The sequence below is a fragment of the Siniperca chuatsi genome, linkage group LG2 (assembly GCF_020085105.1).
Source record: "Siniperca chuatsi isolate FFG_IHB_CAS linkage group LG2, ASM2008510v1, whole genome shotgun sequence".
Classification (NCBI taxonomy): Eukaryota; Metazoa; Chordata; class Actinopteri; order Centrarchiformes; family Sinipercidae; genus Siniperca; species Siniperca chuatsi.
The window spans coordinates 16,140,707-16,159,164 of record NC_058043.1 but is presented as its reverse complement, the minus strand read 5'-3'; the positions used below and the strand labels follow the sequence as shown (position 1 = coordinate 16,159,164).

General features: G+C 38.4%; 1 protein-coding gene across 2 annotated transcripts in view; it reads right to left on the bottom strand.

The window, feature by feature from the left end:
* Positions 1–12,647, bottom strand: part of ca16b (carbonic anhydrase XVI b) — a 99,940-nt gene extending 87,293 nt beyond the window's left edge. The window contains exon 1 of one of the 2 annotated variants that reach the window (XM_044223955.1): positions 11,866–12,647. In XM_044223955.1, the coding sequence (XP_044079890.1) occupies positions 11,866–11,950 (85 nt within the window). In that variant the 5' untranslated portion in view covers positions 11,951–12,647. The remainder of the gene's footprint in view (positions 1–11,865) is intronic. The other variant, XM_044223950.1, reaches the window with a different exon arrangement.
* Between the last annotated feature and the right edge of the window lie 5,811 nt (positions 12,648–18,458).

The following is an 18,458-nucleotide window of genomic DNA, read 5'->3' as shown; positions in this document are numbered from 1 at the left end:
GTAAACCCAAATCCAGGTTTTAAAACATTCCCTAAGAAACATGATATGTTTTTCTACAGTCTGTGATTCTATTCAGTTGCTTTTAAGATTCCAGCGCTGTCATGTTTACCTTACAAAAACACAACCTTTCACGTTGGGTATGAAAAAAAGATTAGCAACAAAAGTTGTTATCAGATATGAAAAGATCAGCGACAAGTCCCTCTCAAACATGAGTGGCCGATATTTAGTCAATAACTTGTTCAATTCTACATTTATTGATTTTAATTGAAAGTAAATGTTTTAACATACTTTAGCAAACTTATGGAAACACTTGCATCCCAATTGCACCTAAACTGCTTCCAGTCATAAGCAAGGGCCAAGTGCCCTTTTAATTTTTTTTATTTTTTTTATACTGTAGTTCATTTGGGTCTGACCTGACTACAGGTTAGAGTTAACTGATCATAACACAGTAATGGTGAGCCTATTATGGAACACTGGAATATGCATTTAAATCCTGACCTTTAAAACAGGACAAATTTACTGTATATGTCTGAGTTTCCTTTAATCACAAATCTTGGCCTGCAACTAAGGATTACTTTCATTATCGATTGATCTGCAAATTATTTTCTTGATTAAATGATTACTCGCCTTGTCTATGCAAGAAAAATGACAATTTGCCACAGTTCAACCTGACGTCTTCAAAGATACTCAGTTTACTACCGTGTAACACAAACAGCAACCATCAAATCCTGACATTTGAGAAGCTGGAAGCAGGCAATGTTTGCCATTTTTGGTTGTTGCTGCTCTCCACAAATCGGTTACATCTACTGTTATCTTTAGACATGGGAATAACTGCTAAACGGTGAGTCCTGCCTGCCAGTGCTAAGATGAATGTCCTCAATACTGCCGTCTGAATCCTTTTTACCAAATAAAAAGATACTTTCATCTATCTATCTATTGACAGGGCAATTATAATATTCATAGGCTTTTATCTAAAAGCAACAATTTCCATTTTTTAAAAGATGGCACTCAGTAATGTCACTTGTGCTGTAAAGCCTATTCAAAGCATTAAATTCTACACATTACAGCAACACAGATGATTGTCGTGAAAACCGTGAGGGTGTTGAGGCAGAGTGGTTGTTAGCTCCCACCTGCCTCGTGCTGGCTGTTAAGTGCAGGGACAGATGATCTCTGGAATCCCGGAGTGCGGTGTGGTTACCTGGGGATGGGTCTCCTCTGCTGTGGCAAACACTTGTGTTGTGAGGTTTAGATGATTAGCAGTGACAATAACATACAGCAGCTGTCACACATTCAGCTCACACCAGAGTATGACAGATAAGCAGACACACAGGAATTTCTACGACAGTGGCTAAAATTACAGAGAGAATCAACTGGAAGGTGTTTTGGTTTCAGCTTTTTTAAACGTTCAACAAATTCAACTGTTGACCGTGTTGTCGTACAGATTGTTTTCACTGTCTAACAAATACGGGATTTCTCTTTTTTGAGGGAGCGTAAAACAATGTCTTTCTGAAATATGAAAATGTCAAATAAAAAGGCCACGGTATTCAAATCCCTAGTTAATTAGGGTTCCATTACCAGGAGGGTTTGAATGTTTGTGTTGAAGAACAGAAACATTTGCATTCCCCAAAGGGGAGCATGTCAACAGGATCGATAGGGTACTCTCTAAATTCCTGTTCTGCCTACAAAAACTAACTCAGCACATCTTCTCCCTTGGAATTCTCTGAACTTAACTAACACCAAATTTTCACACTAGCTGCCTCTGTCCGTTTCACAATACCACAGACTCCTTTAAAACATCCAAAGAAAGCTTTCAGATACAATATAATATATGAAGCACCTGGTAAAGGCCTAATACCACCTGAAATGCTTTGCCGTCTTTTTAGTAACATGGTTAAACACCAATGACCCCCTTCCATTGTTGTTTTAGAGCTTTCTCTCGAAATAGAGAAAGCTCCCAGAGAGACAGTCAAAGTGTATGAGAGAAACAAACAGAACATCAATCTCATTCTAAACCCAAAGGAAAGAGCCTGGGGACTGATCGCTCAGGGTGTTAACTTTGGGAGGGGAAAAAACGCCTTCGACAAGGAATTAATGAAATGGGTTTAGCACTGGAGTGGAAAAGTGGATATCAACCCAGCGTTATGCTCATAGCCTGCCAAACTGTATTTGATTACAACCATTCTTCTTTATTTACCACTTATGTCATATGCTCATGATGAATGACCCTTAAATTATTATTCCATTATCAAGTCCGATATGTGGTGAACTATAGTACAATTCTAGTCTTTAATATGTTTAGTGTATATACCAAAATATATTATTAAACTATGATGTGATTTGTCAAAAGCAACCTGCTTATTATAATTCCTTGATAAAGAACACATTTAAATTCCAGGAGCGAAAATTTGTCGCTGCTTCAGTCTACTGATTTTGGTGATTGGAGTCTAATACCCATTTGGAAAGATGGCGACATTTTAAGAAATATTTTGGGTGTTAGGCTACAGCAGTTTCCCCCTTAACAAAAGGACTTTGTCAGACTTCCTACAGTTAAAATTTTCAAAAGGTAGGAGGTTGATTATAGAGCAATACGGTGCAATACGGTTCAATATTTTGTCTTCTCTCTCAACAATTTGATATGAAAAGAGACTTAAATTAGTTCTGTAAAGTTATCTAAAAAACAGCAAACTGTCAAATACAGAGCCAACACTTCTGATTATAAACAGCAGCTAACCCAAAATAACTTGTTTTTTAAGATGACTTTTCAAATCATACTCTTTACAAAAAAAGTTGGAAAAACTCTCCTGACAGACATGCTGACGCTGACAAATACAAAGACTAATGATATTTAGAAATAATCGATAGCATTAGTGTTTTTGGTTAGGATGGTATAAGTGAGATACACTCTCAGAAAGTAAGGTATACAGTTTCTACCTTATACCTCCAACACACCACACAGCAAAATGTATAAAAATGTACAGATTATATATTCTACCACTGAAGGTGAGTTTGCTATATTTCTGTATATATTACTTTCATACCAATTTGTATGTAAAGAGTCAAACTGATCACAGATATATCGGTGCTGGCATGTCGGCTTATATAACAAAGATATGTTTGCAGTAATTTTGAAACCGAGTTACATAGTGAGCTCTTTCAAGTTTATTTTTCTGTAAACTGTAAAATGCCCCACTCAGTACATATCTTGGTCACAACTCTTTAATAACCAAAGTTGAGGGCTCGAAATTGAAAATGTCTGTTTATGCGTTGCGTTTATGTTATAAATCAACTATCTGCCAATATATTGCCACCAGATTTTTTTACTCTCAAATACTGATATTGGCCTTGACAGTAACACTAAACAAAAAAGGCATATAAAACTTGTCTTATCTTATTTAAAAAAAAAAAATTAAAAAAATCAATACATTTGAAAGCAGCCCACTGAAAAGGAACGACAGTTAAAGCTTCCAGTTGCATAAAACAATACCCTCGGGTGTTGTTTTGCACATTTTCCAAAAAAACAAAAAACAAAAAAAACCCCGCCAAAGATCTAAAGGACTGTCAGGTTTGCATGGCATCGTTTCAATTTCATTTAAGCATTCTATTGCTGTTCCATTCGAACAAAACACTTGTCTGTCCTGACAATGATAACTACTATATGCAGTGACTACCACTGTCGAGTTTCGAGAGCTGTGAAATGACTACATTTATAGTTAAAAAGACTGTAGTGACTACATTTTGAACTAAGTGACCTGAAAGCCTAGTAACTAAAGTACGATATCACTTCCATATGTTCGAACACATATTTTAGGCTTTTTCTACAGCTGCTCAAAATAACAATATAATCTATGCAAAGTTAAAATTCATCAAATGCAACTTGACTCTTATTCAACAAGATTATTTTGCATTCTGCAGAGCACCTTGATCTTGATAAAACATGCACTGCCTAATCCTATCCTAACTTCAGTGATTGCCGCCATAATTCACGACAGGGGAAATGAGCCTCGTGGATGGCATAGCCTACTTTTGAATTTGTTTTTCCTCGTCTCTGAAAAAGACAAAGACAAACTTGAATGTAGCCCTAAAAAAAAACAAAAAAAAAAAAAACAACAACAATGAGCTCAAAGCAAACACATGCTCTTTTGACCCACAATAACACAATGCAGGAAAAGGGAGCCTGAAGGTTTCCATTGTCTCCACTCTCCACAGGGCAGCGTTGACTGACAGTTCAGCTGTAAGTAAAGCTGACACAGTATCACATCACGGCAAGATTGTTTAAGGGGAAAGTGGACGTGGCGACTGAAGGACATGGAACATTTATTGATATGGCCAAGTCCTTGAGTGCAGCAGTATATGTCCTTCAGTGCCAGTGCCTTATTGCCTGGACATTAATCACTATTGTCATGAAGTACAGGAAATAAGCACACTAGTTTCCCCAACAGCATTTCCCCCCCCCTTGTTTCAACCAGCCTGGTCAAATACAATTTTTTTTTTTTTGTGTGTGTGTGTGTGTTTTTTGGGTTGGATGTTGCTAGGATAGATGAAATGATTCAGAGTGAAGTGGCTGTGAGTCATTCTAAATGATTAAAATGCTACTGTGACCAGCTTGGAGTATCTTGGCTGAAAGACCGAGTGAACTCAACCATACACACAGAGTAATGAAGTGATGACTGATTGCCTTGATTAACATAAGTTAAACAAATAAACAGTTTAATCACAATTAATGTCAAATTACTATAATTATCACATAAAATAAAGCATTGTTCTCATAAAGTTCAGCTCATAAACTGAAATATTCCACTTCAATATTAATGCCTGCATTTCTAGACAGGACGACCTCAACCGTAATGTCCACCGGTCGTTCCGGATCAGTTGCGCCTCCTGGAAACAGTACGCTGCCAGTGTGCCCATGTGTACCAGATGTGTGAATGGACCATCTCAAACCAACCATCTCTGCTTAGCTATTTTAATGCACCGGGTCTATTTTTGCCAGAGCATCTCACTTCTCTGAAGCATAAAATTCACTTGATTTGTTTGTTACTGACTTTACATGCATATAGCAAAACTAGTTTTTCTTGGGAAGCAGGACAAGACCTGCTATGTTTTTTCCTTCTGCTAATATACACTATTCAGGATATATAGATAAAAAATAAGGATAAGATGGCAGGCAAAGTATATGTTACCACACTGATCATAAATGAGCTGCAAATGTTTATTCCAATAAGGTTGTAAAACAAAAAATACCAGCAAAGCAACTCTAAACAACATTGGCAATGTGCTTGCAGAATAACCGGCCGCTTAAAGACGCTCCACAACGCTATTTAAAATCATGACGGAGACGTGACAGAGCCGTGGCACAACTGGAAATCGATGTAGCCGTATCCAGTGGACATGAGGGGTCAACCTTGGCACTGATCTCTCTTTTCATTGTTCCACAAAATAATAGGTATCGATTCCTTTGTAATTTAATTACAACAACATACAACTGAAGAGCAGGGAGAAACAGGGTATAGGTGGTGGAGTATATTTATACTTCGTCTACATGCATGTTTCGCCCTGTTGGTGAAGTCTTTGATCAGTCTTAACTACTTGCAGCCAGTGTTAAAAGGTGAGTTTCTGACCACTAGTAGTGCTATGAATCAATGACCCCCTTTACACCTTGCATTAAAATGCATTTTGGGTGATCGGCTTGCAATTGATAGCGCTTGACCACATGAAAGTACAGATGTAAATTCACCCAAGACACACTGAGGACAGATTGTGATCCGATAAGCCAAACCACCACCACCAGAGGTGGTCAGGGACACATTGTGACCACACTGAACATAGGTGTAAATGCAATTGCATTGTCAAACTTAATGAGCGGCATTCATTGAACGTGCTCATGTTTTTTGGTGAATTGAACGTATCCGTTTGTGAACGTGAACTCGTGCACTGTTGCGTTAAACTCAATATAAACTACTAATAACAGAAAGGAGTACACATTATGAAGAAACGTAGCGCAAGGAAACGATGCCAGGCAGAACTTTACTTTCACTTACTGGTGGAGCTATTACATCAGCGTGCCGCTGGAGAGACAGAAAAAAAAAAAAAAAAATCACGGTTCAGAAAGTTATTATACAGTCTATAGTTATAGAGCACCTTTGGCCAGCGCATTAAGTTGAGTCAAAACATCTGCGTGGACACACTGAAAGAAGTGTTTAGCTCACGGTTTAGCAAACCATAAGACCACAAGTCAACAGCTGCAAAGTTCCTCCACCCAAATCAAACTCACAGCATTTTGTAAAGCAGCTCATTTAAAAAATAAACTGAAGAAATTAATGTGAACTAGTTAATTTTTTGGGACTGTAAACTATCAACATGAACTAGTTCATTTTAATCTATGTGAACTGAACTTTGAGCTAGCTCTTTGCTCTTTGAGCAGTGTTGTGTCAAGGATGAACTTGCACAACACTGTGCGTAGGTTTGACACCTTCGACCGTAAAGGTCCCCATCACTATCTTCTCCCACCAGTTTTGACTGCATTCCCGCATTCCAGATCGTCCTCTGCATAGACAGTGGTGGCACTGACCACAGCTGAAATAAAAGCAGCTGCATAAAACAGCATACTCCTCTGCTTTCTTCTTTGGCATTCCAGTTGTCGAAGACGGCTTCTACAAATATTAATAAAAGATATAGCAGATTTAAAAAATTCAGCCAAAAGACAGCCAAACAAACACAAAAAGGTGGTCTAATTTAATAATAGCAATGGCATTTGATTCTCATCCTTTGATACACACGATTTCTTTCATATAACTACAAAACAGTGAAGTACTTTTGATTTCTTATGCAGTAACTGCCAACATACTGCACTGTCATCATTTTCTAGTATTATACACAATGGTAATTTGATTTCTTGGTGCTTAAGATGGCTCCTTAGTTTCAGAGCACACAGCAATGTTATATCTAGTATGGAAACACAAAGCAAGTATCCCTTTTTAAAAAGCTCAGTACATGGCCAAATATTTTCAAATGGGTGACTTTGACCTCACGTCCAAAAATCAGACATGAAGTACATTTTGAAAAAGTGACTGAATTGCAAGGGTTGAAATGTATTTACACTTTACCTGACTATAGTGGAAAATGATGAACCATTTTTCAAAACAGCATTTTTCATTAGTAAGGACAATCTGCAACAGTGACGCTGAACTAGAAAAAAATAATTCATACTCTACTGCAAGAAATAATTTCAAACCTTAAACGATTCCTCAAGCGTTTGTGAAAGCTAGTCTCATTTTCCAGACTGCCTTCTCTACCCTAAAAAAAAAAAATAATAATAATAAATAAAAATAGTGTTTTCATTTACCTTTAGGGTACTTTAAATGTCCTGAATTTAACATAACTGTCCTAATTTTTTAAAGCCAGGTTGTAGCAAATAAACAAAACTGACTTCATTTTATCAGTAACTACAATTTATGGAGCAAACTGTGGAATAATAAAAAAGGAAGCTAATTTCACATACTTCTTCCACAGCTGATCAATTTGAAGAAAACATTATTTTCCCCAAACGGTGGTGACTGCTTAACCACCATAACACAATATGAACAACACACTAAGTCACAGCTGTTCTCCAAAACCAGACTACAGTCTCAAGCCGGCACCATCATAGTTCATACAAGATTATTAATAACAAAATTGCATTGTTTTAAAATGTATCCAGCCTAATTAGACACATAGATAAGCTAGTCATTAAATTTGAAAGCAATAAGCAAAGGATGAGCATCACTAGCAAAAAAGGATAAACAGCGAATTATCTGCACATGAGTGAAAAGGGATTACAGTTGCGATGTTTCCCCATCGGACCATTTAGTGGGTGGCACAGGCAGCTGGTGGAGAGACAACAGATAACAGTGTGCTGAGCCCATCCATGATTGAGACTGAGCATATGTTACTGATGCTATTTATATAACCAGGAGAAAGTTAGTTTTAAGATGTTGAGTCAGTACAGAACATATTGAACCAATTATCCAGAGAAGGTGGAGGAGGACCTTGATAATAATGATGCTGTTGCCAACATCAGTGATGTCCAGACAGCCGGCATCCTGCTGGCACAGCAGTACATCAGGACCTCATTAATCACATTAATAACATGTTTCCTCACTAATATTCTATTTGCAGTGGACAGTGATGGTGTTATTTGAAAAGTACATCCTTTCAATACGATACACACACACACACACACACACACAAGCAAAAATGCCCATGTTTGTCAAAAAGTAGTAAGTGTTTTTTATTTAAATTCCCAAAATCCTGCTCATTGAGGTCCTATTGCATATGCTAGCAATTATTCCCCGGCTCTATGCCTTTATCCTTTTTTGTATAGCCGTATTCACACGACATGATATTATTTCCTCATTACTTAAGTGATGTAATCAGGAGAATTTCGAAAATAAAAGATACGGTATGTTTCTGACGACGACTAGGGAGCTGCAATTCCAACCAGACAACTTTTAAACAAAACGTGGTCGTATAAATTTATCTGAACTACAGTTTTCACCACAACACTATACCTGACATTCTTCTTACAGATTTTTTTCCCCCGCTATATTATTGTAGGGAGTGACATTTTGGGGGGGAAAACACCCAAGGATGTTTGTGTTAGTGAGAAAAGACATGCAAGACTGCTTTTCTAAATAGGGCTGATAATTGTATATTATTGTTTGCCTCTACATACTGTACATACTAAAGGCAAAGTTCTCTAAGATTGCATGAAAAACAGGCCAATTGTATAGACTTTAAATCCAGTATGCAATGATTTAAGAAGAAAATATCTCCCCTCCCTTTCAAATCTTTTATTTTATGCTAACTTAAGCACCAGTTTAGTAGTACTGTCTATGATGTAAACTCAGCTACATTCATATTACAAAGACTGAGATCTCCCGACCTAGAGCGGTAGACGTATACAGTTACCTGTCAGTGTACAAGTAGTTAAATTGGATTTATCCTCCAGCACCATCTGCAAAAGCCCGGTCATCTTCAGGGTGACCGAGCATTTGCAGTCTGGGCCCCTCAGCTGTGGAGGAACTCCCTGCCTGAGAAACTCAGGAAGGCAAACACAGTATCCTCCTTTAATCTCTTATTAAGACTCACTTTTATCGTATGACTTTTTCTATATCTGATGGTATTTGTTGCAAATGTTTGGTTATTTTGTCATGTTTGCATCTTAAGTTCTGGATCTTATTTGCTTTTATTATATGTTTTTATTGTAAAGCACTTTGTAACTTTGTTTTGAAAGGTATCATATAAATAGTTATTATTAAAGTTCTTATTATATAGCTGGTCTGTCAGTCAGCCTGTATTGTCTGGTCTGGTGAGACACGCCATATGAGAAATCTCAGCTGTGTTAGGGGCTCGGAAGGCTACAAGTCAAAAAAGCTGCAAACTAAGGACGTGGAAGCATGAAACTGGGGGATTTTGGGGCAGAAGGGGGGTGACTCAGAGAGGAACCATTCTCCTATGTTACATCACTGCTGCTTTACTATGGGGGATGATTGGTGCCACAGAGTTAGAAACATCTAATATACTTGAGATGCATACTAACTAGAAGTGTTACAGCACAGTCTCTCCAGTTGCCACAAAGAAATGTAACATAACTGATTATACAATTTAGATGTTAACTATTCTTCAAATGCTTCTTATGGCACGATAATAGAACCAGACTGCTAAATTGGTGGGCAATTATCATCGGCCAATATTAGCTTATCACAGATATATCTATTAGCATGTATGTTGGCTGACAAGTAATAAGAATTTGCAGGGCAGAAATGCCACGAATGTTTGTAGTAATATAGAAGCACTCTCGCCATTGCATAGATTGTCCACTAGTGAGCACTAACAAGTTTGATTTTGAAGTGCTAAATTTCTCACTCAGTACATATCTTTTTCACAATTCTTGAATAATCAAAACATAAGGGATCCTTAGCAGAAATGTTATGTTCATATTCAGGTGTCATGATGTCATGTCATATGGGCCGATGTATGATCAGATGTTTTAACTCTCAAATGTCAATATAGGTATCTGCCTCAAAAATCCATTATTGGCTGGGCTGTATATCGTAACAATAAAAAGTGGAGCTATGGGAAAAATCTGATTACAGGGAGTACAGGAAATAGTAGGCTATACCACTCAAAGAACTGGTCTACATCAAAGAATATATCTTGGGATGGACGCAAGATCCAGGGACACTGAACAAGCTGGCTTTGTTCCATGCTTAAAAAAGGGACAGTTCACTCCAAAATCAAAAATATATATTTGTCCTCTTACCTGTAGTGCTATTTATCCATCTAGATTGTTTTAGCGTGAGTTTTTGGAGATATCGGTCGTAGAGATGTCTACATTTGTTTGTTTTTTTTTGTTTGTTTTTTTAAATAATGGACCCCAAAAAAAAAATATATATATTGGTAGAAAGAAACAAGTTCCTACATGAAACTGCTTACAACAGGATCGGTGGCAACTCACATCAAAACAATTTAGATGGATAAATGGCACTACAGGTAAGAGGAAAAATATGTATTTTTGATTTTGTGGTGAATTGTCCCTTTAACCTCAACCCAACCTTAGCCCTTACTCCAACCAGTCATATGTGTAACACCCAACCATAACCTTACATTAATGCTAACCTAAATCAGGCCCTGTCCCAAACCCACAGAGAGCACACTTTGGGAAACACAATTCGAAAGAGAAAACAGACTTTGACACAAGACCAGTGTTGCACCATGTTCTGTTTGTGACCTGTTTGAAACTTTATCTAGGCTATATTTCTGTGGCAGTAAGTACCCTGGTCACATACTGTGTTATCATAGCTGTTATCAAAAATGGTGATGTAACACCTGTGAAAATATGACTATCTAAAAACTATAGAAAGAATCACAGCTGTGATATAAATTGGTGTGCAGTAGTGTTAAGCTCTGGCTGTAGCACTAACACATCACCTGTTAATATCCAATAGACCCATCAGTCCTATTTAATGGTTAAGTCTGTAGCGGTACAAAAAATCTGATGGGTCACAAATTTCAGTGCAACATCGATAATCCCAAACTGGTAGCCGATATTCCAGGACTACATCTGTGCCCTAGTGGCATTAATCGCCCTTCATATACACATCCGTCTACGAGGCAACAGTGCTAACTATCGCCCTCATCCTCGTTTCTACCTACGCACATGACAGCAAGTAGACACATAGATTATGTCTCCACATAAACCATATGTCCACATAAACCAAGAGCACAACTACAGTAAGCCTGTAATACAACTTGGGACACAACACACAAACACCACAACAAAACTACAGGCTTAACGGACAGAGAAATCCTGGTAATTCCACAGGAGATAAAGTATACCAACTCAATGAATAACGTACCACAAATCTTCTGAGTGCCTACAGGAATGTTAACGGTATAGCAGCTACATCTCCTGAGATTGATGAATTCGTGAGACTGTGCACCGTGTCGTGCGAATAACCAGTGTTGTAGCTAACATGTAAAATGTCAGGGTCAAACAGGAGTTGTAGGACCAGAACCAGGACTAAATGTTTAGCCTAACGTTAAAGCAGGGGACAGTTTGCGCCATAGTCGTGCTGCCTAATCAGTAACATGCGCAAAAATCACGGAGGCTAAACGTCTCGGCGTTAACATAACCGTTGGACGTTAAACTCGGCTCGGCCCTGTAACCGTCAGTGGAAGCCAGCCTAAACGTTGCCTCAGAAAAATCTCTTAACTCGACAACCAAAAGCCGCGTTTACGCTTGAATAGCAAAAACTAATTCAACACTGTGGACACACAGTAGTTAGGCTACATACATGATAGCTAACCCGTGTTGCGAGTACTTACCAGGGTGACAGTCTTTGTGTTTGGGCAAGGTTAAAAACATTAAGGATAAAATCCACCAGTAACTCGGTTCCCGTATTTTCCACATGTTATACTACTCATCGAGAGTAACAAGAAGGCAACGGATGACAAAGTTTTGCAGTCTTTTCTCTTCTTTAAAAAAAAAGAACAATTAAAACAAAATCACATACACACGACCGAAGCTGAAACGAAGTTGGCACAGGAGCCACGAAGGCAGCAGAGCATCAAAGTAATGGTTAGCGGCCGATTAGACGACAGTCACTGTTTTGTTTTTTTAAAAAGACACATTTATTCGCCTCCAGTCCGAGCAGGGGCTGCGTTTAGCTTCGACGAATAAAACGTTACGCACACTACAGTCGTGCAAAAACAGTTCAAAATATGTTGGACTCCACCGTGCCTGTAGCGGGCTTCCAGATAGCGACATTCCCTAAGTGTGGCGGGGTCAATCGGCGATCAGTCGCTGTCTTTAACTACAGAAAAAAAGTGGTCGAATAATATTGATTGCACGTGGTCATTATTAAGTGATTATCCGCGGCATCAGCGTGACGAAAAGCAATGCACAATGCGAAGAAAAGTGGTGCTGCAAATGTCCCATTCTTCCATCCAGGAAGTAGACTAGCGGTCAGGCATGCATTGATATCTGGCTGCTGGTCCCATCCTACCGGACAGGCTGCGTGTGAGAGGGAGCCAGCACGGGGCGGGAGCAGCGGAGGGAGGGGAGGCGGTTCTTGGATTTGCTGAATGCAAAATGACTCGGAACGGACCAAGACGCTGGTTTCTGTGTACTGTGCTATGATGAAGAAGACTCCAGAAATCAATGGCTCATGTCAGATTGTCAAGTCACCAAGTCCAGAGTGGATTCTACTGCCTGTTTTAAATGTTGCATCAAACATGTTGCATTAAACATGTTGCATCAAACATGATGAAATACTGTTAGAATATCATCTAGCTGAGACCATTTAAAAATACACAGTGGATTGAAGCCTTGGTCAAAAAGAGAAAGTAGTCTCCCTGCTAAAGCCACCCACATACTGTCATTTCATCTTTTTGTTGCTTCCTCCCAGGCCCCATTATTAAAATGACCCTCCTGTGGCCACACAGTGATGTCCCTTTGCCTCCTGCTGGCAGAACTGTGAATGGAATACTTTAGCAGTAATCATCACCTGGAATATCATCATGTATGAGTGTGTACTGATTGGAGAATTATGCATCCACCGGTGACACTCCCTTAGGTAAATGTGTAGTCAGTGGTGTTCTTGCAGAACTATCCAGCTGGACATTTAATTTGAGGAATCTGATTAAATTTCTCATTTAATTACCTACTTCTCTGCAGGGCCATTGAAGACAGTCACAAGGGCCCTTTGCTTTTAATGTGGGCCATCTGCTTCCTCTCCAAAATGCCTACCTTTTCAAAGCCCCCACAGCCTCGTGGGCATCCTCGCACGATCCTCCAGGCTGCACTACCTCCATACACACTGCAAAACATTAGCGTGATTGACAATACTCTAGAGCTGACTGTATTCTGACTGATCAAGTGCAATTAACCTGAACAGAACGCTCTGAATATTCTCCAGTTTTGTTTTCTGTCTTGGTCTGTCAGGTGGCACGACAGGATGGCCTTTAAAATGAATCTCCTAAAATCATTCTGCGATAGACCCAGCACACTTACCCTTATGTGTAGAGGTCACCAAACCAATAAAACATCACAAATAATGGAAATAACCAAATAATGTTAACTGTAACTCATATAAATACATGCACATAAATATATGCAATTATAAATGATACATTTATCAGCATCGTATAATGTTAGAATCCTATTTCATTTTGACTTAATAATCTTAACTCAAGCTCCACTTACTAGTTTTCTGTTCAGAGCTTTCAACCACAGTTGAATGCTGAGTTGAATATATGTCATATATAGCAATTAATCGATTGGTCGATCGACAGAAAATCAATTGGCAACATTTCTAAAGTAAAAATGCCAAAACATTCTGTGGTTCCCGCTTCTCAATTGTGACAACATGCTGCTTTTCTTTGTCTTATATGACAATAAACTGAATATGTTTTGGTTTGGGACTGTTATTAGGACAAAACAAGCTATTTGAAGACGTCACTCTGGGCTCTGGATGGACATTTTCACTATTTCCTGCCATTTTAAAGACCAAACAATTGATCAGTTAATGAAGAAAATAATCGACAGATTCATCAGTCATGAAAAATAATCGGAAGCTGCAGCCCTTATGTTATAGTGAAATCATTAACATGCAGTGGTGCTTTTCTCCCTACTGGTTCAGCAAATTACTTTTCATGTAGTAGAATATGCAACCTTTAAGTCGGAAAAATAGCGCACAAAAAGCAATCAGTGTGAACTTAAGTAATAGACAGTCTGAAATTAAAAAGCAAAGGTAACATTTGTGGTTATAATTTAAGCAATAAGCCACAAAGCCGAGGCTGTGAGGTACTTTGTGTCTTCTGCGAAACATTTCCTTGCAGCTGTTTTGAAATCAACCATGACATGATACAGGCTTATAGCTTTAATAAAAAAGATGTAAGTGTTCCACAATGTTTTATTTTATTTCCAATAAATACCATTCAAATAACAATAAAACAAAGCAGATGGGTGCCATGTTCTTCATGGTAATATTAAAAAACAAAATGCAAATAAGGAGTTCTTCATCAGATGAGTGTTTGTACTCGTTGACTAATTTTGTGGTTGCATCTCAGCCCCTGTTGAAACTCAATTTTCTCCTGAACAGCAACACTTATTAGACTCCCTGCATGCAGTGCACTATTGTCTAAAACTTGGGAAATAAGGGAACAGTAAAATTAATAATACAGCAATAAGTTGCATTTGTGGCACACAACCTGGAAGTCTGACAAATGCACCCAGGTGACACTGCATTCATTTTTGGCCAAAGTCATGTCTTCTTATGCAGAGCTACTGCTTTTTTCTTTCTGATAGTTGCAAACACATAAAAGCAATCATAGCCAACACAGTGTAAAATGAGTCATCATGAAGATTCTTTTTCTTCTGTCTTTAAAGCGTCATGCAGAGCTTCATGCCAAGACCTTGAAAAATCAAAAACTACCCTCCATTCTCTGCAGTATTTCTTTGCACTTTCTAGTAGTTTCATAAGGTATTTGTAATGTGTCCTCTGACATTTGACGTTCTAATCTTTTTCACCCTTTGGGAGTTGAGCCCCTAAAGGCATCCTAACACTTTCTCTGACAGTTAAATTGTGCCTCAGATTGTAAAAGAAAAGAAAAGCTGAGATATGCATGATTCATGCGAGTCCAGCCATGACACCATCGTTGTCCCACGGGCATTTCTTTCCTCTTTGCCCTTAAGTGGTTTGAGAATTACACTTGTATTATTTTTTTAAACACATTTCACATGTTGACAGTTGGTACATAATGTATGACTGTGTGCATCAATTATGTAATGCAATTCAGGCTATGACCATATATAATTTATTTGATTCTCAGTCTCTTACATTATTTAATTAAAAGCTATTTTTAACAATATTACTCTCCCCAAATAGTTTTATCTTTTGTTGGTCCATCCTCTAGTTCTCCACATTAATGTGTCATGTTTCTGCACTGAATCTACTCTGCATTAATGCTCCAGGATGGCATCACCAGTGTCTGTCAGCCGGGGCAGGACATCCTGTAAAAGGGTAGCACTCTAAAACTGCGAATAGGGGTTCAAAAATAAGCCTCAAGCAAGTCAATACTAGGTTTTGGTTTTCTTTTCTTCATGTCAAAGAAGTGGGATACAGTTACAAAACATGATCTTCCTCTCCAGTGTATTTCTGTCTTCATTAATGGTGTACAATTGCCAACTAAACTCACATGAAAAATGTAGGTTATGTTATATTTGCATTAGAACTAGATTTAAAAAAAAATAATACTCATCCTTTTGAAGCAGAGTTGTTTTTGAAGCCAATTTTAGGAGCTGATAATAGGCTCAGAGTCTGAAAAGGCCCTTTGGCTATGACAAAATCAAATCTATGGCAACTGCTGAGTTTTGATTCAAAGATTAAAGGACTATAGCGGTGTTTTGCATCTTTTAGCCGATTTACTGAAATCACAAGTATTTGGGATTGTCACATGGGTGAGTACAAGGCAACACTGTAGATAATCCAGGTAGACAGGAAGGGTTCAAGGATTTATTGACAAAATGAAAATACAAAGCTTACTTGCATGTCCAAACTGAAGTAGTATTGAATCAACAGGACAGCAGGAATGAGAAGTGCAGGCAGGCAGGTACAAGTAGCAGATACAGGTAGCAGGTACAGGTACATGGGTTAGGTTTGTAGGTACAGGTTACAAGATTCAGGTTTCAGAGGCTTGAAGGCAAAGGCACAAGGCAACAATGACAATCTGGCGGGGAATGAATGGAAAGGTGAGCAGGTGGATATAGGGGAAAAAGTCTGAGGGCATCTGGTGGACAGGTAGAAAATGGCAATGAAGGGGCCAGAGGAAGTGGAAATGCGGCTGGAGGGAGGGACAAAGAGGCAAAATGTGACAGGGATAGCTACCAACCATTTTTAATGGTGTTTTTAATGTGTTTTTGATCACTGGTTGCATTTAATTTCTTCAGGGTATGACAGACAACTTGATCCATTACAAAGAACATTACGTCTGATTTTATTGTGTTGTAATGCATGGATTGACTTGAAAAGTCTGCCTGTGTGGTGCATTCATGCGCTGTGGGAAGCCAGCGGCCAAAACAGGATTGCAATCATCATGCTGATAGAAAGGTGTGAAGACAATCTATAAGCAAATAGGTACACGTTGCAAAGTAAAATGTGAATTTTGTAGCAGCCAGCTTCTTGTCTTGGATATTGAATGTGCTCATAACTCCTCTCAGGGTTTTTTTTTTCAATTGTGCATCAAAACAAAGTTGCCCCTGAGAAGAGCAGATGGGAATCTGGGGGAGGATTCAACTCCCGAGGTGCAACTACTATTCACTGTTTTGATTATCGATGATATTCTATTGGTCATCTTTCTCCCTCAGTGTCAAGACATACACTGACAGTTAGTGTTAAAACAAATAACACGAAATTCTGCACTTCTTGTGCTAGGTGTTAACTGTTTCCCATTTTTTACAGTTAGTTTTTAAATCATTATGTGATCCTACAGTTGTTTTACACGTGCAAATTATTTCATTCTTCAAAGTAATACTGTACTGTCAAATTCAGAGAGGCTTTGCCATGATTTAATATGTTGGTGCAGTTGACCTAATTTTGGAGGATGGAGAATAATTTTCTGTAATGCAGAGATAATGAGAGAAACTTGGAAAGTTTTAGATTTGGGTGGTCAGTATTGGATAAAGGAGATGTGAGCATTAAAAAAAGAGTTTGGCAGTGAGAGAAAAAGATAGTTATAACTTGAATGATTTGAGGCTGTAGCAGTTACTATTTGAAGCCAGTAGAGGGTGTCTGCAAAATTCATGTAGCCATTAATCACTGCAGTTGTTCAAACCACCTAGGACCATCAGCGAAGCTCCTGAAGAATATAATAGATTCATTTGTCACAGAAGGGCAACAAATCCCAGCAAAGAACTTGGATGGATGATTTAATAGCCAAGAAATCGAGGATATAGAGTCAGAGTGTCAACGTGTTTAATATGGTATGTTGAAGCCACTATCATTGACTTGATGTCAGTGTATAGAGGCTTCGCACAGAACATTTGTGTGATTGTCTTTACCGGTAACCTCTCTTCAAAGAAGACGCCCACTATTCAGTCCACTGTCAGAACAGCCAAAACATGAGAAAACATGATGTTATTTTCCCATTGTGACTTAATATCGAGCTGTGAGACACCAGTTTATTACCTTTGTTTGTGTGTGTCATCAACACAGAACAACCGTTGTTCTGCACATGGCAACCGCTGCCTTCTTCCAACATCGAAGAAAAATCATCCCAGAATATTCAGTGTAAAGACTCCATTTGTGTCCTTGTGAAGTAAAACATCAAAGTTTTTTTTTTTACAGATAATTTGTTCTAGGAATGGCAAAGCTCAGGGATCAATTTTCATTTCACTTCCAACAAGCGCTAATTTGCAAGTCACAGAGGACTGTTGAATGTTATCACCATTTATCAAATGATGCAAAACTGCTGGAGAAAAATTGAGAGAGGGAATAACAGAATCTTTCTTGAATTGCTTGAGGAATTTGAATACATGCCTACATGGGTCATCTTCGGATGAATCGATTCAAATGCTAACTAGGATGGATACAATTTGGTTATTGAGATAGAGAAGGAAATAATACGGTTATGGTTTAAAACTACAAACATTTTGTCTTTATACAAATTATGTAATTTCTCACCACAACTTTTTCTAAATGATGGCTGTAACAGTAATATGTTCTGCCTGCTGCATCTTGGTCATCCATCACAATCAACGCAGGTTTGTGTCTCATCATTAAGCCTGGTTCCACTTGCTGTGGGATCTCAAAATTTCTAAAACAGATTAGAAGTTGGCTCCTTGTTAAATTAGAGGATGCTTTCATGTCCTTGCTCTGATTGAAAAGAGCAATGACAATCCTCAAATTCCCCTCATGCCC